The 27,730-nt window shown below is 47.4% G+C and overlaps 1 protein-coding gene across 1 annotated transcript in view; it reads left to right on the top strand.

The window, feature by feature from the left end:
* Positions 1-366: 366 nt before the first annotated feature.
* Positions 367-27,730, top strand: part of CAPN11 (calpain 11) — a 44,171-nt gene continuing 16,807 nt past the window's right edge. Inside the window, 6 exon segments of the mRNA XM_083175398.1 lie at positions 367-574; positions 9,966-10,075; positions 21,089-21,342; positions 23,257-23,326; positions 26,989-27,107; positions 27,384-27,517. Coding sequence (XP_083031524.1) covers positions 10,057-10,075; positions 21,089-21,342; positions 23,257-23,326; positions 26,989-27,107; positions 27,384-27,517 — 596 coding nt within the window. The 5' untranslated portion in view covers positions 367-574; positions 9,966-10,056.

Raw genomic sequence — 27,730 nt, 5'->3', positions numbered from 1 at the left:
GACACAATGCATGTCGACCTTAGGTGTATCTCTCCCCCCCCCCCCCCCCCCTTCTTCATTTATCAGGTACTGACACGTTTTGCAGAGCTGTACAATGAGGGGATCACTACATAGAACTTAGCCTACAGTATACAGCGCTGCAGAACCCTTGCGGTGCCATATATACATATATCTATAACAGAAGGACACGTTGGGGCCCAGGAAACACAAGCAGACGGAAGCGTGTAGGCTGCAGGCCTGATTATTAACAGGCCTGCAGTAAGAGAGGATGAGCAGAAATCAGCTGGAGACTGCAGTGTTTTGCAGCAGCTGTAGCTTTAAGATCCCCCCCCCCCCCTGGTATGGGCCACATCCCCTGCTAGCCCCGCCCCCAGCCCTGTCCACACTGCAATGAGGGAGGGTGAGAGGGGCTGACACAAAGTAGCAAGCTTCTGCAGCAGGGATACATACACTGTATACATATATATACACACACACACACATATATATATATATCCTGCTATACATATACAGGGGGACAGAGAGCATCGCCCAGGGAGGAGACAGATTGCCAGCCACTGGATACCCTACAATTGTGAGTATTAATCCTCTGATACTTTGTGTCACTAGGGCGAGAGTGGCAGTTCCCCAGTCTGACTGCCTCACACACCCCTTCCCCGCAGCTGCCACCCCGCCCACTGGCCTTATACCCCAAACTTCTCAGGCACTGCGGGGTGTCCTATCTCACAGGAGGGCGACATTAAGGGTGGGGCAGACTGACAGCTCTGATTAACCTCCTCCCTGCTGGTGGGGGAGCTGCGATCAGCTTTCTGTTCTATCCAGGCATTAGTTTATTTTGGGTGGTGCAGATTACCCAGAAGCCCCCGGGAGGGGTGGCGAGAGGCCCAGTTTGTTGGAATAACTTCCTTGAAGAGGAGAAATTAAACAAACTTATCCCTGGCAGCTGCGATTCCTGCCCACGGGCCGGGAGAGATGGTGCATTAGTAACGCATGCTTGTTTTATCCCGCGGCATTGTACAGATTACAGATGGCGATCACTTATACCGTCATGGTGTATATACAGTGTATATTGGCCTCACATGAGCTATGCGTTATAAGGCGATCATTGTTGGTGATGTATAAATAATAATGGGTTATTTCTGCTGCCACAAATGTGACCTTTTGTGTTGAACTATTGACAAAAATGATTATGTTTAAAAATGAGGGCAAAAATTGTCTTTTTGGTACTTGTGTATTATCACGGCGCCCGTTAATTAGTTAACGTAGTGTCCTATTCAGCGTAGTATGGTACTCTGGGATCGCATGCGATGGTACTTGTGCCGTTTCACAGCACCCCTGCCCTCGGATCACATTGCATGCGATGCGATGCAATGCGATTTAGCACCCCCCATTATACACGTCACCCCGAAGTGTGGCGAGCAGGCGCGGTACGCATCCTCCCGACCTGTTCATACCTCCACTATCCACGTCGGCGTGGAGTTGATTTGGTACTTGTGAGTTATCTGGGCGTCCGATTTTTTGATTGTATGCCTTAAGTTAAGGCATACAATCAGATGCGATGCGATACGATATCGCATCGCATCGCATCGCATGCGACCATCGGATGCGATGACCCGATTTTTCCATAGGAATCAATGTTAAAATGGACTGAGTCCATTTTAACATGGAATTCAATGGGAAAAAGGGGTCCTTTTCATACCCCTACTATCCAAGTGGGCATGGAGTTGGATATAAACCTGTGGCGAGCGTAGCGAGCCACCGAGCCCGAAGCGTGGCGAGCGAAGCGAGCCCCGCGAGGGGACGGTATTCCGTGTCCCCTCGCGGGCCTCGCTACGCTCGCCACGCTTCGGGCTCGGTGGCTCGCTACGCTCGCCACAGGTTTATATCCAACTCCATGCCCACTTGGATAGTAGGGGTATGAAAAGGACCCCTTTTTCCCATTGAATTCCATGTTAAAATGGACTCAGTCCATTTTAACATTGATTCCTATGGAAAAATCGGGGCATCGCATCGCATCGCATCGCATCCGATGGTCGCATGCGATGCGATGCGATGTCCCGATCCGACCCGATTTAAAAATCGGACGCCCGGATAACTCACAAGTACCGTTGATTTTATAAAGTGTGGGGAGCGCAGCGAGCCACCGAGCCCAAAGCGTGGTGAGCAGACACGCGGATTACTTGCTGTGTATTCCGAGTCCCCTCGCGGGGCTCGCTGCGCTTGCCACGCTTTGGGCTCGGTGGCTCGCTGCGCTCGCCGCACTTTATAAAATCAACTCCATGCGACGTGGATAGTGGGGGCAAAAATGTCAGGAGGATGAGTACCGCGTCCCCTCGCGGGGCTCATTGCCCTCGCCACGCTTCGGGGTGACGTTGATAGTGGGGGTGTGCTAAATCGCATTGCCATCGCATCGCATCACACGCAATCAAATCGCATGATCTGCGGGTAGGGTTGCTGTGAAACTGCACAAGTACCATCGCATCGCACGCAAATCAGATGCGATTACATGCAATGCAATCCCAGCGCCGCCGTACGTAAACTATTCGGGCGCCGTGATCATACACAAGTACCATCTTTTTTACTTGAAATTCAAATAAAGTTCCGGATACAGTCACGGAAGTCGTCCGCATGGAGTTATCAGAAATGTGTTTTGCCTCCATGCAGCCCCATACATCTGCTTGTGATAGTAGCCGACACCTGTGTCAGCACATTGTTGCACCAGTCCTATACCTGGTGCAAGAGTGTGCAAGGGGTGCAGTCACCCAGCCTTGGAGGCGGCACCGGAATTTGAATTAAAACATCTTCTAGGGTGTGGGTAAAAAAAAAATGACACCGTACAGGACCCCGGAACGCTGGACCAGACAGGTGCCGGTCATCAATTTCTGTCATTCCGGAGCTTGTAGTGACCGGTTCAGGGGGTGTCCTGTCCGGGGGGCTGCCTGTGACACCTGTCACCAGGGAGAAAAGGAGGGAGAGAATATGTATGGTCTGGGCATGTAGCAAAAAACAGAATGTTCCGGAACACATGAGGAGACTTTAATCTCCCCTACCCATGTTCCTAGTGAAAGCTATCACATAGTGTCCTATGTCTGTATAGGGCGTAGTAGGTGTACAGATGGAGCGCCTCTCGCTATTGCAGGGGATGGCGGAAGATTCGCCATCCCCCGCCAGCCGCAACATGTCCTGATCGATGGCCATAATACATCTATTACACCCTATACAGACATAGAACACTACACCCCCAACATCTCCTGACCGCTGGCCATAATACATCTATTACACCCTATACAGACACAGGACACTACACCCCAACATGTCCTGACCACTGGCCATAATACATCTATTACACCCTATACAGACATAGGACACTACACCCCAACATGTCCTGACTGCTGCCCATAATACATCTATTACACCCTATACAGGCATAGGACACTACACCCCAACATGACCTGACCACTCACCATAATACATCTATTACACCCTATACAGACATAGGACACTACACACCAACATGTCCTGACCGCTGGTCATAATACATCTATTACACCCTATACAGACATAGGACACTACACCCCAACATGACCTGACCACTGGCCATAATACATCTATTACACCCTATACAGACCTAGGACACTACACCCCAACATGTCCTGACCGCTGACCATAATACATCTATTACACCCTATGCAGACACAGGACACTACACCCCAACATGTCCTGACCACTGGCCATGACCATAATACATCTATTACACCCTATACAGACATAGGACACTACCCCCCAACATGTCCTGACCACTGACCATAATACATCTATTACACCTTATACAGACATAGGACACTACCCCCCAACATGTCCTGACCACTGGCCATAATACATCTATTACACCCTATACAGACATAGGACACTACACCCCAACATGTCCTGACCGCTGGCCATAATACATCTATTACACTCTATACAGACACAGGACACTACACCCCAACATGTCCTGACCACCGGCCATAATACATCTATTACACCCTATAAACACATAGGACACTACACCCCAACATGTCCTGACCACTGGCCATGACCATAATACATCTATTACACCCTGTACAGACATAGGACACTACACCCCAACATGTCCTGACCGCTGGCCATAATACATCTATTACACCCTATACAGACATAGGACACTACACCCCAACATGTCCTGACCGCTGGCCATAATACATCTATTACACCCTATACAGACATAGGACACTACACCCCAACATGTCCTGACCACTGGCCATAATGCATCTATTACACCCTATACAGAAATAGGACACTACACCCCAACATGTCCTGACCACTGGCTATAATACATCTATTACATCCTATACAGACATAGGACACTACACCCCAACATGTCCTGACCGCTGGCCATAATAAATCTATTACACCCTATACAGACATAGGACACTACATCCCAACATGTCCTGACCGCTGCCCATAATACATCTATTACATCCTATACAGACATAGGACACTACATCCCAACATGTCCTGACCGCTGGCCATAATACATCTATTACATCCTATACAGACATAGGACACTACACCCCCAACATGTCCTGACCACCGGCCATAATACATCTATTACACCCTATACAGACATAGGACACTACACCCCCAACATGTCCTGACCGCTGGCCATAATACATCTATTGCACCCTATACAGACATAGGACATTACACCCCCAACATGTCCTGACCGCTGGCCATAATACATCTATTGCACCCTATACAGACATAGGACACTACACCCCAACATGTCCTGACCGCTGGCCATAATACATCTATTACACCCTATACAGACATAGGACACTGCACCCCAACATGTCCTGACCGCTGGCCATAATACATCTATTGCACCCTATACAGACATAGGACACTGCACCCCAACATGTCCTGACCGCTGGCCATAATACATCTATTGCACCCTATACAGACATAGGACACTGCACCCCAACATGTCCTGACCGCTGGCCATAATACATCTATTACACCCTATACAGACATAGGACACTGCACCCCAACATGTCCTGACCGCTGGCCATAATACATCTATTGCACCCTATACAGACATAGGACACTGCACCCCAACATGTCCTGACCGCTGGCCATAATACATCTATTGCACCCTATACAGACATAGGACACTACACCCCAACATGTCCTGACCGCTGGCCATAATACATCTATTACACCCTATACAGACATAGGACACTACACCCCAACATGTCCCGACCGCTGGCCATAATGCCACTGGCCATAATACATCTATTACACCTTATACAGACATAGGACACTACACCCCAACATGTCCTGACCGCCGTCCATAATACATCTATTACACCCTATACAGACATAGGACACCACACCCCCAACATGTCCTGACCGCTGGCCATAATACATCTATTACACTCTATACAGACATAGGACACTACACCCCAACATGTCCTGACCGCTGACCATAATACATCTATTACACCCTATACAGACATAGGACACTACACCCCAACATGTCCTGACCACTGGCCATAATACATCTATTACACCCTATACAGACACAGGACACTACACCCCAACATGTCCTGACCACTGGCCATAATACATCTATTACACCCTATACAGACACAGGACACTACACCCCCAACATGTCCTGACCGCTGACCATAATATATCTATTACACCCTATACAGACACAGGACACTACACCCCCAACATGTCCTGACCGCTGCCCATAATACATCTATTACACCCTATACAGACATAGGACACTACACCCCAACATGTCCTGACCACTGGCCATAATACATCTATTACACTCTATACAGACATAGGACACTACACCCCAACATGTCCTGACCGCTGGTCATAATACATCTATTACACTCTATACAGACATAGGACACTACACCCCAACATGTCCTGACCACTGCCCATAATACATCTATTACACCCTATACAGACATAGGACACTACACCTCCAACATGTCCTGACCACTGGCCATAATACATCTATTACACCCTATACAGACATAGGACACTAAACCCCCAACATGTCCTGACCGCTGACCATAATACATCTATTACAACCTATACAGACATAGGACACTACACCCCCAACATGTATAATAGAAGGAGTAATGTGTAATAGAATGTCCACTGTATATACTACAGATGAGAAACCCTATGTATTCTGCTGATGGGACATATAGGAGTAAGCCGCATCCCTGATGCATTTCATGGGCTCTCCCACATACTTCCATATGTGACTGTGGCTGAGGGGTGCCCTGAGGGGATATGGTATTGCTATGGACTGTGTATGTAGAACGAGAGGAATGTGTGAGGCCGGGTGACGTGTTGTGATGTGTTCTGTGAGGGGAAGTTCTGAGGAACCGGCGCTAAGGGCTCGGAGCGCAATGCGATTACTCACATCATTATGGTGTTTCTACAGAACAGGCGGACGCAGGCGGTTAGCAGCGGAGTTAGTATGATAAGCACTAGTAGTACCTATCTGTAATATTAATTTTCTTTCTCATATTTTTTTTTATTATTGTGTCACTTCTTCACCCATCGTTCCTAAAATTTTCTGTAGTAAAAATGTAGGTACTTGTGTATTAGCACGGCGCCCGATTTAACTACGTACGCAAACGTAGTGAAATCGCATCACATGCCATTATTGTATGGCGTGCGATGCGATGCAATTTTATTAATTATAATGGCATTTATTTACGCACCACCCTCAGTATCGATGTCATCCCAAAGAGTGGCGAGCGGTGGCGGGATGTGTCCGTCCGACCTTTACATAACCCCACTATCCACGTCGGCGTGGAGTTGATTTTGTATAGTGTGGCGAGCGCACACGTATTATGTTACATGTATTGAGCATCCCCTCGCCGGGCTCGCCATGCTTCGGGCACTGTATAAAATCAACTCCACGCTGATGTGGATAGTGGAGGTATGAAAAGGTTGGGTGGACGGGGCTCGCTGCGCTCGCCACGCTTCGGGATGACGTGGATAGTGGGGGAGAGGGGGTCCAAACTAAATGACATTATGGGAGAAATTCTTTTTAATGTATTCACTGACTTAGACCAGTCAATACATTACATACAATAATGGCATGCAATGCGATTTCACTACCCTGAATAGCCCACTACGCAAATGCCATAGTGGGTGCCGTGATAATACACAAGTACCAAAATGGATTTATCTCTTGATTTATTTCTTCAGTCTGTAAATAGCTTGTTGTAAACTCTATTACTGCGCAATTGTACACCGACTATGCTAAACGACTGATGTTACCCTTTTATTGTCATTCCAAAACCTATCCCAATGGGAAATTGTAAGCGATTATGGGCCTGATTCCGTCCTGGTCGCACGTCTGCTTATTTGCAGTATCCTGTGAAATCCTGCCCTGTGCCAGCCTGTGAATACCTTCAGAGTCATACACAGGATTTTACCGCAGGACAGCATTGCACATGTGTGCTACGGTCCTAAGCGTGCACAGTCTATCAATAATCGGCAGGCCAGCAAATTCGCAGCTGAGCGATCTGGTCTGAATTAGGACCTACAGATGGAGGCGCTCTCATTATAGCTGCTCCCGGCACAACTATCGCCATGCGCGGAATGGCAGAATGGGGCGCGCACATGCCCTATTCTCGGCAATGGTACGAGCGAGCCTGCCCTACACCAGCGCTCACCAGCTACTGAAATCTGCCAGACAGCGGCTCCAACTGTATATTCAAATGGCAAATCTGACGGAATCATTGGAATTTTGGGAATAAACACAATTTTAACTGCTGCACGCCCTGTCGGATGATTGCCTTAACGACAGGAGTGTGTGTGTGTGTGTGTGTGTGTGTTTGTGTGTGTGTGATTATAAGATCCTTGGAGCAGGGTCCTCTTCTCTCGCATGTTAATTACAGATCTCCTACAGAGCGACCGTCTATACTTGCATCTCTCCTCACATGGATTCGCTCACCTGTCCCAACAGCTGCCGCCCCTGGTAGTACACAGATAACTCCTCTGCTTCCCTACGTCTCACCTGTATTGTGTACTGGGCATTGTGCTGCTAATTGTCACCTGTGCTCTTTTTTTAGTCTTTCAGTTACTGTAATGTTACATTCTGTCTATTGTTCCAATGTGTGCCGTATGTATGTATGTATGATGCTGTAAACCACTTGTTGTGTGTGTGTGTGTGTGTGTGTGTGTGTAAGCCCTCTCAAAGCAAAAGCTTTGAAAGCTAGCCTGCTACCTTCTGTGTTTGTGCATGTGTGAGAATGAGATGTAGTTTCATTTTTCTGCCAGCAGATGGCAGTGTTTTGGAGACTAATGGACACTAGACATATACAAGTTGAGTATCCCTTATCCGAAAGGCACGGGACCACAAGCATTTTGGATAAGGGTTTTAGTGTTCATTCTAGTACCCACTATATTTGAAAACCCATGCAGTTCCTCTTCCCTGCCTGGGGTGTCACTGTCTGCTTTGGTGTTTCCAGCACAGGTCTGGTTTTTATATATCAGTGCTCATATACAGACATACTGTGTTAGAAACACTACAGCAGACAGCGACACCCCAGGCAGGGAAGAGGAACTGCATGGGTTTTCATATATGGCGGGTGCTAGAATGAACACTAGGTTTTTTTCAGATTTTGGAATATATATATATTTTTCATACTTACCTAGTGGTGCCCCGATGGTTCCCTGACATCCACGGTGGCCTTTAAGATCCTCTTCAGCAGCATCTCTGTTCCCAGGGGGCATCACGCGATTGCCCGGGCACGCCGGTGACAACACTGGCACGCCCGCGCATTCACGCAACGCACCCCTGGGGCCAGAGATGCCGCTGAAAAGGATCCTGGAGGCCACCGTGGACATCAGGGGACGAGGTAAGTATGAAAAAAGGGGGCTGGGGGGGGGGGGGAGACCCTAAAATATTCTGAAAAAAACACGGTTTTCGGAATACTTCGGTTTTTGGAATACACGGATAAGGGAGACCCGACCTGTATAGAGAGAAATATTAATGAAGTATCTCCATGTTTCCCAAACCCAGTCCCCATGGCCAACTCGCAGTACAGTCTCCTGACGGTAGTTGGGATGCTGGCGTCAGTATTCTGAACACCAGCATCCCGTACCCACGCATGAGGACCAGGTTTGGGAAATCTAACCCTCCTTGTACGGATTCTGCTGCATTGAGATGTTTGGATTGTGAGACTTTTGTTATCTTGGATTGTAACTGACGCTGTGTGTTATGTTGTTGTGCTGTATATTGTTGTGCCGTACTATGTCACGTGGGGTTGGGCCTGTGCACTGTGTGTTACATTGTGGCACCATACCTTTTGTATTTCCTTATGTCACATGTGTTATGCCTGTGCACTGTGTGTAATATTGTGGCACCTTACTATATATTTCTGTCACGTGGTTTTGACCCTGTGCACTGTGTGTTACATTGTGGTGCTGTACTTATGTATTTCCTTATACAACATGTGGTGTTGGGCCTGTGCACTGTGTGTTATATTGTGGTGCTGTACTTATGTATTTCCTTATACAACATGTGGTGTTGGGCCTGTGCACTGTGTGTTATATTGTGGTGCTGTACTTATGTATTTCCTTATACAACATGTGGTGTTGGGGGCCTGTGCACTGTGTTATATTGTGGTGTTGTACTATGTTTCCTTGTGTCACGTGGTGTTGGGCCTGTGTACTGTATGTTATATTGTGGTACCATAATATGTATTTGTGTGTCATGTCATGTGGTGTAGGGTAATGTGCGTTGTATCGTTGGTGCGATACTGTGTTTGTTTGTGTCCCATGTTGTGTTAGTCCAGTCTACCGTGTCTTTGTATTATGGAGCAGTCCGTTGGATTTCCATATTGCCCTGATTTCCGTCTCTTTGTTTTTCTTACCCGCACTCTGCAATCAAACAGCTCACCTGCAGCCGCTTGCACCCTACTGCCACTTGCCCTCCGCCAGCTGCACACACACCTTTGCTCGCCTTGCTTCTTGGAGTGAGTGCCGATGGCGACCATCTCCTCAGGTACGTTTGCTGAAGACTATCATCATTTGCCACCTGCCCTTTACTGTAACACTGAGAACGGGACGAGTAAAGGAAAGTCCAACCTTTTTTGCTACAATAGTTATTAACCAAGGTTCTTATATAGTGTGCATTCTAGCACCTGCCATCTTTGAAATCCCATGCAGTTCCTCTTCCCTGCCTGGGGTGTCGCTGTCTGCTGTGGTGTTTCTAGCACAGGTCTAGTTTGCATATCAGTGCTAATATACAGACCACACTGTGCTACAAGCTCTACAGCAGACAGCGACACCCCAGGCAGGGAAGAGGAACTGCATGGGTTTTCAAAGATGGCGGGTGCTAGAATGAACACTATTATGTAGACCAGGGCTGGGCAACACCGGCCCTCCAGACAGGGCCGGTGTTAGGGTGTCCGGCTCCCTCCTGCAAACCATACATTTTGCGCCCTTTCACATTGCCATTGCAACAAGCTGCAGCCCGATTGTGGAAGCGTATGCAACATGCGATCCTATGGAGGATCACGGGTGCATGTACATGTATGCATACAGCATCTCAGTGCTGTGTCCGCAAAATGTTGCAGGCACTAAAGGTGCCCATACACGCTGCGAGAATCGCATACATTATGGGCTAGATCGCATCGCACAGCAGTACAAAATGTGCAGCACATACTTTTTGTACTGTGCGATGCCCGCAGGAGCGCACATCGCATCACACGCTGCTATTACAGTGTGTATGGCAACCTTTAGGCACATAAGCCAGCCCATTACTTAAAAAGTGTCTAAATTAATTAAAAAAAATCTACAATTATTAAAAAAATTGTTATAAACATGTATAATAAAAGACTCACTGTTCTTTTGTTGTTTAACTCTTGTGTTGAGGCAGTGACAGTGAGGGCTGAGGCAGCTTGAGCAGAGCAGGGAGGGAGACAGCGCCTTTTCAGCATGGCGCCTCCCTGCTTTGCAGGAGCTGCTGAGTGGGTAGCGCCGGCCCTGCCTCCAGATGTTAGTGAACTACACATCCCAGGATGCTTTGCATTAGTTTTGCTATGTGGCCATGCTGAAACGGATGCAAGGCATGCTGGGATGTGTAGTTCATCAACATCTGGAGGGCCGGTGTTGGCCAGCCCTGATGTAGACCCTTCTGTAGATACCCACATTGGTTTATGTAGCGTTTGTGTGTGATGTCACACAGGGTGGTGTCACAGTCTGTGCCAATCACAGTGAGGGTAGGAGTCACTATTTTGAGGGCTATAACTCTGAAGAGCCACTGCTTAGGAATGGCTGGTGATGTCATGCTGCGGGGGGGGGGGGTTAATGGTTGGTTTGGCTGTGTTCTGTAAGCTGTGTATTGGGTTATAACAGTTGTGTCCGCTCTTGGCTCTGAGGTATGAGGCATTGGGTTAGTTGTGGCCTATTTGTGGGCACTGGCTTCATTTAAGCAATTAAGGTTGCCCCAATCGGCCATAACACAGATCCACAATAATCTCCCATCCAGTGTACTCAGCTAAACAGTAAGTAAAGGGTTTATCTTACATCACAATTCTATAGGGTAATTGTGTTATATATGTGTCATTGTTAACGGGAATACAGACGTGGTGACTCGGCTTTTTGGCTGAGAGACGTTCTTCGGCACGATCGCTCGGCACACATCGCGGTGCAAGCACTGGCTTTTCCTGCGGGAGATAGCGATGCGCGGGACCGCATCGCCATCGCTGCAGGGCATACACACAGAGCGATCCATGCTCCATTTCTAAGCCATCTAAAATCGCCCCGTGTGTGTGTCTGTGCCCCTTTACTTTTATTGTTGCACAATAGGATAAAAGTCTACTTTTGCTTTTCCATTTATTTCCAACACACCTGTAGTTAGTTAATATTGAAATAAAATGCCCCAACCACAAAACAGACCTTTTTTGGGTGACATGTAATAGAACAAGATTTTTGGTAAGGTTCCGAAATCACACTAAATCGCGTGTTTGAAAAATTTTGTATACATGGTAAAGTGCAGGTTTTGGTCCCCCCTCCTGAGCCAAACCAGCCCCGAACTGATTTAGCTGGTCCTGGTTCTAAAAATATGAGGGACAAAAAAGATAGGGGTCCCCTGTATTTCTGAAACCAGCCCCAGGCTCTTGGACCTGTCCTGGTTCCAAAGATACAGGGGACAAAACAACTGGGGGTCCCCCGTATTTTGGAACCAGCACCGGGCTCCAACAGCCAGCGGTGTCATGCCACAGCCGGGGGACACATTTAACATAAGGGGCGGGATGTACTAACAGGAAAATGCGGTAAAACACCCGTTTTACCGCATTTTCCAATGTATCAATACCCGTCCGCCCCGTTTTCGCAAGGGAGGGTATCGCCACCCAGAGGGTGGCGATACCCTATAGAAGCCTATGGGCTTCTTTCGCCGCCCGCCGTCCGACGTCCGCGCGCCCACCCCCTCCCGTCCTCCTTTAACCTCCTCCTCCCCCTGGTGTGACAGCCGGCAGGACATCCGGCTTCAGGGGGGAGGAGGAGACACAGGGGGACGCTGGCAGCCGCCGGGAGGTGACGGAGACCCCCGCAGCCAACATCACAGGTATCCCGGGGGTCTCCGTTACCGCAGCCCGATGCTGGCCGCATATGTTAGTACATATGCGGTAGCATCGCGGCGGCTGCCGTGCGAAGGACGGAGATGTATGTTGATACATCCCGCCCAAGGTCCCCCCGGCGTACCATAAGCACAGTGGCTGGTCAACCTTGGGCAGAATGCCTGGGGGAATTATAACCCCCTCCCCCCATTAAAGTGGGGTCCCCCATCCAGGGCTGGAGTCCGGTGCTGTCCCTGGACAGTGGGCGCCGGGCTGATGTGTGTAATTAATAAATAGATTAAAACACATTGCTTTTTACAGGAGAACTACAAGACCCAACATGGGGGACAATGTTGCCCGGTGGGTTTCGTAGTTCACCTATAAAAAGAATGTGTAAATAACGAGACACAAACCCAGAAATGTATAGCTTTCAATTCGTTCACCCATACTTACCTGGTCCAGCATTGTCATCTCTGCCACTGCTCACTGGGTAACCCCCCCCATGGACTTCTGAGCGATATTGTTCTCACAATATCATCTAGTGTGCACACTCAATATCCTTATCCATGCACACTCCGGCTAATCTCGTTAACGATAATTCAGATCTACGGAACATGCAGGTCAATTTGGCAATATAGCTAAACAACCTGCATGTTTGGTAGGTGATACCATTCAGCGTGTGATGACACTGTCGGGTAATGTGTATGGGGCATTATTATTTGAGTTTGCTACTTTCTCTTATATACTTAAAGGGGGCAAAAGTTTTTTGTTTAATCTACGGACTGGGCCATTTTATTCTCAGGTTCCTTCTTTGCGTGCCGGACCACCTTCCTAGCATCATTTTGACTGGCAATTTGGCAGCTCGGAGCTTACCTAGTAGGAATGGGGTCAAAGTACTGTTGAATATCTAGGTGCAGTAGATCTGGGCACAGAGAATAAGCATTGCCAGGGCTGTAGATCGAGCTGGCTGAGTGGGAGGGAAGTGTAAATATTTACATCATTAGTAATAACGATCCTTATTGGGCAGCCCGCCATTTAAGAGATAAGAATAACACGGGGATTCTCTCCCTCATCTTATACTGACACATACAGGTGACATTCTCACTGACATAAACACGTCATTGATTCATTTTCCACTCCCGTCATTTTGTTCACAGTAGACTCCGATAACACCAGGGCGTGGTAACTATTCACTTACTACACTGTGGTATAAACCTGCACATTCACCGCATACTGTAATATTATATTCACCATGTCGCACACTTTACACATGATGTGAAATGACCCTTCCAGGCCTCTGTATCAGTATTAGAATATTCTGTGAGTGGGCGGCTGCAATTGCATTTCCCAGTATATCTATAACAAGCCCCTTTTTTAAACATGTTACCTCAAATAAGGATCAAATATGGTTTGAGGTAACATGTTTAAAAAAGGGGCATACTAGATGGGCCAAGTGGTTCTTATCTGCCGTCAAATTCTATGTTTCTATGTAAGCCTATGCCTATCACATTCTCATTGATGCTACGACCAAGACGTTCTGTGATGTCAGTCGCCCAACCCCCGGCAGGCATCGGCCCGTCTGCGTACCCATGCGAATGCCCAGCGTTTTCATGGGGACGCCCAATGGCGTTCCCATGGTCCGGCACTGTCACCGCCCCATATGCCCAGGACCCTCCCTCCCCACAGCAAATGGCCCGGCGAGTGTGTAACTCACTGAGAGCCAGATGCACTAAGCTTCAAAAGTGATAAAATGGAGAGTGATAAACAGCCAGCCAATCAGCTCCTGGTTGACATTTCTCAAACACAGTCTGTGACATGGCAGGCAGGAGATGATTGGCAGGCTGTTTATCACTCTCCATTTTATCACTTTTGAAGCTTAGTGCATCTGACTCTGAAGCTGTTCATTGCCGGGTCTGCTGCACATGTGCAAATACTCATTTGTGCATGCGCAGGCCCCCAAATCTCTCAACAGGGCCGAATTCACCCCCTGTTCTGAGTGAACATGAATCAGAGCCTCTGTTTGGCTGCTCAGGGTCCTGACAATAGGGAGCACTGAGCAGCCATACAGAGGTAGCCATATTCCTACCCTCGGACCCGATCATCCTCGTTTTCGAGTATAGGGTGCGAATGTATACGCAATTGCCTAAAACATCACTTGTGCTAAAGAAATAAGGATTAAAAAGGGTTGAGTTTACCTGAAGGGTAAAAAAAGGGGCAGACTAGATGGGCCAAATGGTTCTTATCTGCCGTCAAATTCTATGTTTCTATGTATGTACAAACATGGATTAGGCCTATCAGTAGGACACGCGTGTAATATGAGGGATTGTGCAGTAGCATACTGCGTCACTTCTGAATCAGCACCATTAGCTCCTGTCACGCTGAGGAGGGAAAGGCACCATGTTGGTGTTTCAGCTCTGAATTCCCTGCACATTGAATAGTGTTGGCGGAGTCTGTGGAAAGGACTCAGTGGATTACAGATGAATGTTTTATCTTACTACAGTCCAATAACATTATCCCGTTCAGTGGGGATAGCCTGAGCTTTTTTTTTCTGTTCCGGAAGAGGGTGTACACCCATGTGACCCCTGTACAGCAATTCCTCCTCATGTAGTGACAGGAGCTGGCTCAGGACCAATGCTGACTCAGGGCCCAGCTATGGGAAGAAGCCTGGGGTGAGGCTGTGGCGTCTGTGCATTACTGTGCAACCTGCAGGGAACCCCCCGGGAAGCATCACTGCCTGCGTGACGACAACCTGTAGGGACTGATTTGACAGGTTTACTGTCCACTTGTCCTAGGTGAGCGTCGCCCATCTTCTCAGGTCATGTTGGTGCATATTACAGAAGTGGTATAGGACAAGGGCCAGCGCTGCCATCAGGTACATTTAGGTAGCTGCCTAGGGGCTCCATAATCTGGAGGCGGCCATGGGTCTGACTATTACTAAATATAAGGATGACTGTGAGAGGCAACCTTTATTGTACTTAATGCAAAAGCTAAAGTTTTGCCTCGGGTTCTGGAAAAACCTTGCACCGGCCCTGCGTAGAATAGTAAAGTGCTGTCTGACAGACAGGTTTATCTATATTATAATCTATAAAGTACTAGCTATACTGATTTATACACGTGATTTATTACAAGCTTCGTATAATGGTAGGGAGATACAGAGCAGTACGATAGCAATACTATAGGAGTAAGAAGGAAACGCTACGATGGCAGCACTAGAGCGTTATAAAGGAAGCAGTACAATGGCAGTAGTATAGAAGCATAAAGGAAGCAGTACAATGACAGTAGTATAGAATCATACAGGAAGCAGTACAATGACAGTAGTATAGATACATAAAGGAAGAAGTACAATGACAGTAGTATAGATGCATAAAGGAAGCAGTGCAATGGCAGTAGTATAGATGCATAAAGGAAGCAGTACAATGACAGTAGTATAGAAGCCTAAAGGAAGCAGTGCAATGGTTGTAGTATAGATGCATAAAGGAAGCAGTGCAATGGCAGTAGTATAGAAGCATAAAGGAAGCAGTACAATGACTAGTATATATGCGTAAAGGAAGCCATACAATGACAGTAGTATAGATGCATAAAGGAAGCAGTACAATGGCAGTAGCATAGATGCATAAAGGAAGCAGTACAGTTGCAGTAGTATAGAAAGTGTAAAGGAACTAGTAAGATGGCAGTGGTATAGATGCATAAAGGAAGCAGTATAATGACAGTAGTATAGATGCATCAAGTAAGCAGTACAATGGCAGTAGTATAGAAGCATAAAGGAAGCAGTACAATGACAGTAGTATAGATGCATAAAGGAAGCAGTATAATGACAGTAGTATAGAAGCATAAAGGAAGCTGTACAATGACAGTAGTATAGAATCATACAGGAAGCAGTACAATGACAGTAGTATAGATACATAAAGGAAGAAGTACAATGACAGTAGTATAGATGCATAAAGGAAGCAGTGCAATGGCAGTAGTATAGAAGACTAAAGGAAGCAGTGCAATGGTTGTAGTATAGATGCATAAAGGAAGCAGTGCAATGGCAGTAGTATAGATGCATAAAGGAAGCAGTACAATGACTAGTATATATGCGTAAAGGAAGCCATACAATGACAGTAGTATAGATGCATAAAGGAAGCAGTACAATGACAGTAGCATAGATGCATAAAGGAAGCAGTACAGTTGCAGTAGTATAGAAAGTGTAAAGGAACTAGTAAGATGGCAGTGGTATAGATGCATAAAGGAAGCAGTATAATGACAGTAGTATAGATGCATCAAGGAAGCAGTACAATGGCAGTAGTATAGAAGCATAAAGGAAGCAGTACAATGACAGTAGTATAGATGCATAAAGGAAGCAGTATAATGACAGTAGTATAGAAGCATAAAGGAAGCCGTACAATGACAGTAGTATAGAATCATACAGGAAGCAGTACAATGACAGTAGTATAGATACATAAAGGAAGAAGTACAATGACAGTAGTATAGATGCATAAAGGAAGCAGTGCAATGGCAGTAGTATAGAAGCCTAAAGGAAGCAGTGCAATGGCAGTAGTATAGAAGCATAAAGGAAGCAGTACAATGACAGTAGTATAGAATCATACAGGAAGCAGTACAATGACAGTAGTATAGATACATAAAGGAAGAAGTACAATGACAGTAGTATAGATGCATAAAGGAAGCAGTGCAATGGCAGTAGTATAGATGCATAAAGGAAGCAGTACAATGACAGTAGTATAGATGCATAAAGGAAGCAGTGCAATGGCAGTAGTATAGAAGCCTAAAGGAAGCAGTGCAATGGTTGTAGTATAGATGCATAAAGGAAGCAGTGCAATGGCAGTAGTATAGAAGCATAAAGGAAGCTGTACAATGACAGTAGTATAGATGCATAAAGGAAGCAGTACAATGACTAGTATATATGCGTAAAGGAAGCCATACAATGACAGTAGTATAGATGCATAAAGGAAGCAGTACAATGGCAGTAGCATAGATGCATAAAGGAAGCAGTACAGTTGCAGTAGTATAGAAAGTGTAAAGGAACTAGTAAGATGGCAGTGGTATAGATGCATAAAGGAAGCAGTATAATGACAGTAGTATAGAAGCATAAAGGAAGCAGTACAATGACAGTAGTATAGATGCATAAAGGAAGCAGTATAATGACAGTAGTATAGAAGCATAAAGGAAGCCGTACAATGACAGTAGTATAGAATCATACAGGAAGCAGTACAATGACAGTAGTATAGATGCATAAAGGAAGCAGTGCAATGGCAGTAGTATAGAAGCCTAAAGGAAGCAGTGCAATGGTTGTAGTATAGATGCATAAAGGAAGCAGTGCAATGGCAGTAGTATAGAAGCATAAAGGAAGCTGTACAATGACAGTAGTATAGATGCATAAAGGAAGCAGTACAATGACTAGTATATATGCGTAAAGGAAGCCATACAATGACAGTAGTATAGATGCATAAAGGAAGCAGTACAATGGCAGTAGCATAGATGCATAAAGGAAGCAGTACAGTTGCAGTAGTATAGAAAGTGTAAAGGAACTAGTAAGATGGCAGTGGTATAGATGCATAAAGGAAGCAGTATAATGACAGTAGTATAGATGCATCAAGGAAGCAGTACAATGGCAGTAGTATAGAGGCATAAAGGAAGCAGTACAATGACAGTAGTATAGATGCATAAAGGAAGCAGTATAATGACAGTAGTATAGAAGCATAAAGGAAGCCGTACAATGACAGTAGTATAGAATCATACAGGAAGCAGTACAATGACAGTAGTATAGATACATAAAGGAAGAAGTACAATGACAGTAGTATAGATGCATAAAGGAAGCAGTGCAATGGCAGTAGTATAGAAGCCTAAAGGAAGCAGTGCAATGGTTGTAGTATAGAAGCATAAAGGAAGCTGTACAATGACAGTAGTATAGATGCATAAAGGAAGCAGTACAATGACTAGTATATATGCGTAAAGGAAGCCATACAATGACAGTAGTATAGATGCATAAAGGAAGCAGTACAATGACAGTAGCATAGATGCATAAAGGAAGCAGTACAGTTGCAGTAGTATAGAAAGTGTAAAGGAACTAGTAAGATGGCAGTGGTATAGATGCATAAAGGAAGCAGTACAATGGCAGTAGTATAGATGCATAAAGGAAGCAGTAGAATGGCAGTAGTATAAAGGAAGCAGTAAAGTTGCAGTATTATAGAAAGCGTAAAGGAACTTGTACAATGGCAGTGGTATAGATGCATAAAGGAAACAGTGCAATCGCAGTAGCATAGATACAAAGGAAGCAGTACAATGGCAGTAGCATAGATGAATAAAGGAAGCGGTACAGTGGCAGTAGCATAGAAGAATAAAGGAAGCAGTACAATGTCAGTATAGATGCATAAAGGAAGCAGTGCAGTAGCATAGATACAAAGGATGCAGTACAATGGCAGTAGTATGGATGCATAAAGGAAGCAGTACAATGACAGTAGTATATATGCATAAAGGAAGTAGTGAAATGGCGATAGTATAAAGGAAACAGAAGCATAAAAGAAGCAGTACAGTTGCAGTAGCATAGATGCATAAAGGAAGCAGTACAATGGAAGTAGCATAAATCCATAAAGGAAGCAGTACAGTGGCAGTAGTAAATATGCATAAAGGAAGTAGTGAAATGACGGTAGTATAAAGGAAGCAGTACAATGACAGTAGTATATATGCATAAAGGAAGTAGTGAAATGGCGGTATTATAAAGGAAACAGAAGCATAAAAGAAGCAGTACAGTTGCAGTAGCATAGATGCGTAAAGGAAGCAGTACAATGGAAGTAGCATAAATCCATAAAGGAAGCAGTACAGTGGCAGTAGGATGGAAGCATGCCAGTACATTGGCGGTAGGATGGAAGTATGGCAGTAGTATGGAAGCATGCCGGTACATTGGCAGTAGGATGGAAGTATGGCGGTAGGATGGAAGCGTGCCGGCACATTGGCGGTAGGATGAAAGCGTGTCGGCACATTGGTAGTTGGATGGAAGCGTGCCGGCACATTGGTAGTAAGATGGAAGCGTGCCGGCGCATTGGTAGTAGGATGGAAGCGTGCCGGCGCATTGGCGGTAGGATGGAAGCATGCCAGCACATTGGTATTAGGATGGAAGCGTGCCGGCACATTGGCGTTAGGATAGAAGCGTGCCGGCACATTGGCGGTAGGATGGAAGCGTGCCGGCACATTGGCGGTAGGATGGAAGCGTGCCGGCACATTGGCGGTAGGATGGAAGCGTGCCGGCACATTGGCGGTAGGATGGAAGCGTGCCGGTACATTGGCGGTAGGATGGAAGCATGCCGGTACATTGGCGGTAGGATGGAAGCATGCCGGTAGGATGGAAGCATGCCAGTACATTGGTAGTAGGATGGAAGCGTGCCGGCACATTGGTGGTAGGATGGAAGCATGCCGGTACATTGGTAGTAGGATGGAAGCGTGCCGGCACATTGGTAGTAGAATGGAAGCGTGCCGGCACATTAGTAGTAGGATGGAAGCGTGCCGACACATTGGCGGTAGGATGGAAGCATGCCGGTATATTGGTAGTAGGATGGAAGCGTGCCGGCACATTGGCGGTAGGATGGAAGCGTACCGGAAGGATTTGGGGATCCCTAATATTTGCGGGTGTTCCCTGACGCAGTTGTTGCATGATATTACAGCAGTAATGATATTAGAATTTAGGGTATATTTGGTGTAGCGCTCTGCCCTTTAGTTTGGAGTGTCGACGGTGTATAATGATAAGGAGAATGGTGTAATTCAAAAGTTTTTAGTATAGAGGTGCAAGCATAAATACAAATGCAAATAACACTGGTTTAAAATAACAATAGTGCAATATTCCGCTGATGGTAATGACATACACAAATTGTCACTGGTGGGCAATGTGGGGCAAAGGGGTGCACACCGGGTGTGGTGCCTGGGTGCCGGGTGGATGGGGGGTGGGGGCGGGTCGGGGTCCTGTTGGTGGTATCTCCAGGTGTGGGGATTCCAGAGGTGGGGTTGCTCGAGTAGGGGTCCGGGTTAGGGGTGCTGGGCCACCGGAATTACACCATTCTCCTCATCATTATACACCGTCGACACTCAACACTAAAGGGCGGAGCGCTACACCAAATATACCCTAAACTGCAATAACCAACCGGATCGGTCTCCCGGCGAGTGGAGCAGCTAGTCCTGAACAACTGGGAACAGTGCGCAGGAACCAACCGGAACCTTTACGTAATGATATTAGGCTGTATGTAGTTCTATATGTTTTCATCAAGGTAATAGATGAACCATTTACTCCCCAATCCTCTTTCTATTCTGTATTTATTAGGTCATTTGGTAAATTGACTCATAATAACACATACTGTATAGTCTATTATATGTATGTGATGGTGGATAATGAATTATATCTGCCCCCTCCTACCTTCCACAGCCCCCCTGATCTCTTACTCACTGTATCCTCTCCTCTCTTCCAGGTGGTAAGATGATGCCTTTCGGTGGCATAGCGTCTAAGCTGAAGATCGATCGGCTGAAGGCATCTGGAGTGGGATCCCACGAGTGTGCTGTGAAATACCTGAACCAGGACTATGAGACTCTTCGCCAGTCCTGCCTGGAGAACGGGACCCTGTTCGAGGATCCCCACTTCCCAGCTGCCCTTTCCTCCATAGGATTTAAGGAGCTAGGTCCTGGCTCCAGCAAAGTGCAAGGGGTGCGGTGGAAGCGGCCATCCGTAAGTGTCACCCACACATTGTCTCTGATGTGGCTAGAAGGCTTATAAACCCCTCATCATATAAAGGGTCCAGTCAGTCCTGCTCAGGGGTGGATCCAGGAGAAAATGACAGGGAGGGCACCATGATAGGAGAGGGTTTGGGAGGTTGGGTGTTATTGGTGCCAGTGCAGTGTGCCCGCTCAGAGAGCGGCGAGAGAAAGGAGGTGAACAGAGAGAGGGTGGAAATGGGATTAAAAATAGGCCCTGGCAGGCCCACCTTGGCATCAAAAGTGAGGGATGTAGTTCTGCGCACACCTTCGGAAAAAAAAGGATGTGTCGGCTCAAAAGGGGTGTGGCCACTAAAAAGGGGGCATGTCCTTGAGTGTAGTGCACCACACCATATACCCATACTTGCCTACCTGACCCTCTCCTTCAGGGAGACAATGCTCTGCTCCTGGACTTCCCTGGTAATGTAGGATTGCCATCACCTGTGGTGACACCTTTCTTATCAATTACCTAGCTCCCCACAGGTGATGGCAATCATACATTACCAGGGAAGTCCAGGAACAGAGCATTTTCTCCCTCATGGAGAGGGTCAGGTAGGCAAGTATGCATATACCACTTCTGCACATTATGTAACAAAATCGCAGACCCCATTATACTTGCCCCTTACACATGATGTCACACGGATTGAGCCAAAATTTACATAATGTTACACGGAGTGAGCCAAAGTTCACAATATGCATAATAAACAGGGACATTGCGTGCCAAAAAATTTACACCGTAGTGCCTGTTACACATTAAGCCACACACCATAATGTCCATTACGTATTATGCCAAATATTATGCTATAGAAGTGCTGCTTACCTAAATGCTCATTTCCATGTGGGATTACATGTTCCTTGCCATGTGGGATTACATGCTTGTGGAGACTGGGGAAAACCCGCCGCCGGGCAGAAGTGACAGCCGGGCAGAGAGCGGGGGGCTGCCTGGCTGTATTCAGAGCACTGCAGATCCCGGCTATTTAAAATAATACCCCTTTCACACCAGAAAATGCAGGGACGTACCCAGGAATATGGTCCCTGGATCAAGCAGTTGGCCCCTTTCACACCAGCCTAGTCCCTGCATTTTTTGGTGTCAGGGGGGAGAGAAAAACCCCCTTATAACCGGCTCTATCGTTTAACCGGCTATATCTTCGGAACCAATTGACCCATTTTACATGAGACCAGTATCATATTAAAGAAGTTTCGAGTGAGCTACGACAGATACTGGTCCCGTTCAACTGGGCCGTTTGGTTCCAGAGAAATCTGCCCACAGAGAACATGAACAGCCATTTCAGAAATAAAAATACTGGTTTACCCGCACTAGATCCGGAAAAAAATGACTCCTATGGTATCCTATTGAAGGCCTGGTGATTTGGGTTTGAATAAGATCAACCACAAGCTTTTGTGATGCCGGGGGAGGAACCGGGTAGGGGGCGAAATTAGCGGGTCCCATGTTATCCTATGGGAAAAATGTTCTAGGTTTGCCTGGAGGTATCTCCGGTTCCAGAGGCTAGCGACGCAGTGCTGGGCTCATTGGAAAGAAATAAGAGGGAGGCACGTGCCCTGGTGCCCCCCCCCCCCCAGAATCCGCCACTGGACCATCTCATTGTAGAGAATCAGGTATTGGGGTGCGCCCCGCAGCAGCATGGCAGAATTTGCTGAGATAAATTGCAGCCACTTGTAGGTGGACCCCAATTATTCCTCTGTTGCCAGTGTTGCACCCTCGCCCTGCTCTTTATCGTAGGCACATTCACTGTAGTCCAGTTGGCGCTCGGAGTCTCATGAGATAAATAACCACAATGTCTATTTCCTCTGCCCTGTGTCAGGGGTTGATATAACTGTAATATTTAATTTCCCTGTGTGTGATATTTACCTGTGTTCTCCTCCTCAGGAAATAGCTGGGGATCCGCAGTTCATTGTTGGTGGTGCGACCAGAACAGACATCTGCCAGGGAGCGCTAGGTAAGTCTGGTCAGCCGGTGATGTATATCGGTCACATATTATCAGTATATGATTCGTGAAGAATAATATATCTATAGGGAAAGATTCTATCACCATGCGCCATCACCCCCCTCCGCCAGAGCCCGACAGAATTGGGCGGCCACGCACTAGATGCAAGCGTGCCCCACTTTGTCGGAAGCCCTGCCGCTGTATACTGCTTGCTGCCCATCTCCCCCACCTGCTGCCAGCTACTTGCCTGTCTCCCTGACGCGGAGATGGGCAGGGAAGCACCCACTCCATGCCGCCTTGCTGAGTGGCGCGCATAAGCGAGTGAGCCATCACGTGTCCCTATCCGCGCCCCCTGCCAGCCTCCACCAGCGCTATGGATATGCTGCACTGGCTCCATCTGTATCTGGTGTACCCGTCGCTCATTCGGATCACAGACAGATAATTGGTGGCCACATGGTGGCGCTGTTTCCTAAACACTATTCTAATGCAGGGTTGCCGACTTTTGAGTTCGGGGGACGGGGCTTAAACGTGACATCATTAAACCCCACCCCCTGAAGGAAAGTGCCTTAATTTGCCGATCTCCGCAGAGGAGGCGGGGCTAAACAACCCAATGACGACACTTTAGCCCCGCCCCCTCACCGGAGATCTGCAGAAAAGGTCATTTAAACGCCGCAGTCGGGGGGCCCAGAATCCGGAAGGGTTGCCCACCTTTCCGGGGGGCCGGGAGGGGACCCAATTTTCGCGACCCTCCCGGCCATTCCGGGAGGGGAGGCAACCCTGTTCTAATGAGTCCTACGCACGAATAGTTTTTGTAGCCATTTTCTAAGCGATCTGACCAGATTGCTTAGAAAATGACCCTACATCCTGTGTAGGGGCCAGCGACCCCGCGCAGCGCTATCGCCGGTAGAATAAAGAATGAGCAGGGACCATAAATATCGTCATCGTCAGTTTTCTCTCACCAGAGAACACTGGCAGCTCGCTCAGCACACAGAGCTACACATCGCTGTGTGTGTGTGCTGAGCAGCGCTGTGTGTGTGTGCTGAGCAGCACTGTGTGTGTGTGCTGAGCAGCGCTGTGTGCTGAGTGATCCAGCATAGTCCAGATCAGTCAGCACACTCGCTATGTGTGTAGGCCCCATAAGGGGTAAATAAGAAGTTGAATTGAAATGGTTACTATGGGCAACATCCCATCTCCAATATAACTCCCATCTAAGTACATTTACCCCTAAGTATCTCCTCAATCTCACTTTATCAGAGGAGGAGAATTTTCTGCCACTAAAAAGGAGAATTGATCCCAAAACCTGATGTGTAATTAGCTAAATAAAACAACATGGTCTCAAAATAAATGTATAAGATAATTATGCGGAGAAATCTTATGTGTTTTATGAATCACTTAAGCAAAAATGGAATGTAAGTGAAGCGCTCCAGGCCGAGTAACACAAGACGACACAACTAGGCCTATCTGCACCCAGCACAATATGCCTTATTATAGTTCACGCTTAGAGGCAAATTCCTTCTCAAATGGACAAAACAATGCTGCACTGCAGGTGGGGCAGATATAACATGTGCAGAGAGAGTTAAGGCCCCCATACACTATGCGATATGGGAACGATTTCACCCGATTCGGATGAATCGGGCAGTGAAATCGGCCCAAATCGCACTTGTAGACATCCCCTCCGATCCGATGCGCGGTCCCGTGCGCATCGGATAGGGGTCGGGAGGTCGGACGGGCTGCACATAAGATTTGCCAAATCTTATGTGCAGCCCAGCCCCGGAGCCGTGCGGGGGACAGCAGCGGGCGGGGGATGCCGGCTATAGAGAGCCGAGCAGGGGGAGGCTGCATAGGGAGCCGGGCTGGAGGAAGCTGTGTTGCGGTGGGGTGACAGCGGGAGAGCGAGCAGGGAGAACTTGATGACATGACGCTGGCTGCCGGGCAGCACCGCAGCGGCGGAAGCCGGGAGAAACAGATAACTTAAAAAAAATAAAAACACGCCCATAGAGATGACTAGCAAGCCATTGATTGGCTGAGACCTCTCTCAGCCAATCAGCGATTGGCTGAGAGAGGTCTCAGCCAATCAATGGCTTGCTAGTCATCTCTATGGGCGTTTTTTTCCAAGTTATCTGTTCCTCCCGGCTCCCGCCGCTGCGGTGCTGCCCTGCAGCCAGCATCATGTCATCAAGGTCTCCCTGCTCGCCTCCCGCTGTCACCCCACCGCAACACAGCTTCCTCCTGCCCGGGTCCCTATGTAGCCTCTCCCTGCTCGGCTCTCAATAAGCCGGCATCCCGCTGCCGTCCCTTGCACGGCTCCCTCCTCCTGCAGCTCCCCGGGGACTGCATATGATAAAACCATGCGATTTATCATATGCAAACCTTGGCACATCAATTGCCTAATCGTGCTTCCCCCTCCCGGGGAGCTGCAGGGGAAATCAGGTCCAACTTGTCCCTAGGACAAGTCGGACTAATGTATGGGGGCCTTTAGATTTGGGTGGGGTTTTTCTTCAAAGTGAGATCTATAGTGCTATATTGCAGTGTAAAAATAAAGCAGTCAGTATTTTCCCTGCACAGAAACAAAATAACTCACCAAAATCGAATTCTATCTGCACCTGTTACATCTGCCCCCGTTACATCTGCCCCCCTGCAGTGCACATGGTTTTGTCCATCTGAGAAAGAATTTGCCTCGAAGAGTGAACTAGAATAAGGCCCAATGTTCTGCTCCTGGTTTATACCTGCTGGCAGCCCAGGTTGCTGCACTTGGGAAACAGAACAATAGGGGACACTGAAATTGTCACAATCAGCCTGGTTACCCTGTGCTCACAGCTTTGTCTGGGTTGTATATGCCTCTAGGTTTGTATGTACAGTACGTGTGTGTGTGTGTGTGTGTGGTGGTGGTGGTGGGGGGGATGTAATGTCTCAGTGACAGCTGCTAGTTATAGAAGCTGCATTTACCGGTAATCCTTAACACCTGCACTGCCGGACACTCCCGCACATCTTCTTTGCCCTGTAATTGTTGCTCCTGCTCTGTATTGGAATGCGGAATTTAAATTATAATTGTTTGTTTAGTAATCTGTAGGGAACAAAGGATTAGGGAGATGTTACGACAGAAAGTACATAGCAGAGGCGCCTCTAGGGTTGGTGTCACCCGGTGTAGAAACTCATGGTGTCACCCTCCCCCCGCCCACGCACCCCCCCTAGTGAATCCACTAGACTAGTACATAGCATCCAAGTGTGTTTTTTTTTTTTCTACAAACGATAAAAACTTAATTAATAAAAAATGTAACTTCAGTTATAGGAGACAGTAGTAGCTTACTGGATATTATATTATAGTGTATGTATATTAAATGACTAGTTAAAAGCCCCCGCAAATGACCCTGCAGTGTGCTTTCACTTTGACATGTGACCGTTTTTCTTTGACTTTGAACTGTGACTGTTTTTAGCCCACAATCTCTCCACCCCACCCCAGCGTCACCTCCCCCCCCCCCCCAAAAAAAAAAAATCAGACCCAGTTCCGTACTTCAATGACTTCCATGTCTTCTATGTCCTGCACACAGTAGCCCCCTCTAGGGCATGCGGATAGAACAGGTGGCACCAAAGCAGGGCAGCGGGTGAACCCAATCCCACACTGTGTATTTAGCCTGGTTTCCCTCAGTATTGACCCTCTTTCTATTCCTATGAAGGTGACTGTTGGCTGCTGGCTGCGATCGGTTCTCTGACGCTGAATGAGGAGCTCCTACACCGCGTTGTTCCACATGGGCAGAGCTTCCAGGATGAATACGCGGGGATTTTCCATTTCCAGGTATGATGGCGGCATCCTGTGAGATGGTTTATTACAATAGCAAATATATATTACACCATCAATATCTTGGACATATATAATATATACAGTAACTCCTGATTCCGCTGCCATGCACCTGATAATTAAAGATCCAGCTACGGCCACATGACTGCCGGTACAGCCATCATAGAGAGGGTTCGGGGTTATAGTCCTACAATGTAGACCGTTCTCATGGGTGAGTGTTCCTCCTGCTCCGCTCCCTCACGTCTGTGCCCCCTCTTGTCACCCCATCCCTAGATCTGGCAGTTTGGAGAGTGGGTGGATGTGGTGATAGACGACCGCCTGCCGGTGAAGGACGGAGAGTTGGTGTTTGTACACTCTGCCGAGTGCTCGGAGTTCTGGAGCGCCCTGCTGGAGAAGGCCTATGCCAAGTGAGTATGCCAAGGGGGTTACACTGAGCAGCTGAACTTAGGACAGATGCACGAAGCTTTTAAAAGTGATGAAGTGGAGAGAGATAAAGTACCCAGCCCCTGTTATGATAAAGGCCGTGTTTGCAAAATGACAGGTGCTGGTTGGTACATTATCTCTCTCCATTTTATCACTTGTCCCTCTGGGATGTACATGGGTTCAGGTAAGGTACACAC

This window comes from Crinia signifera, chromosome 3, assembly GCF_055691185.1.
Source record: "Crinia signifera chromosome 3, ASM5569118v1, whole genome shotgun sequence".
NCBI classification, from domain to species: domain Eukaryota; kingdom Metazoa; phylum Chordata; class Amphibia; order Anura; family Myobatrachidae; genus Crinia; species Crinia signifera.
Note: the sequence above shows the minus strand (reverse complement) of the source record. Positions and strands in the feature narration are given on the sequence as shown.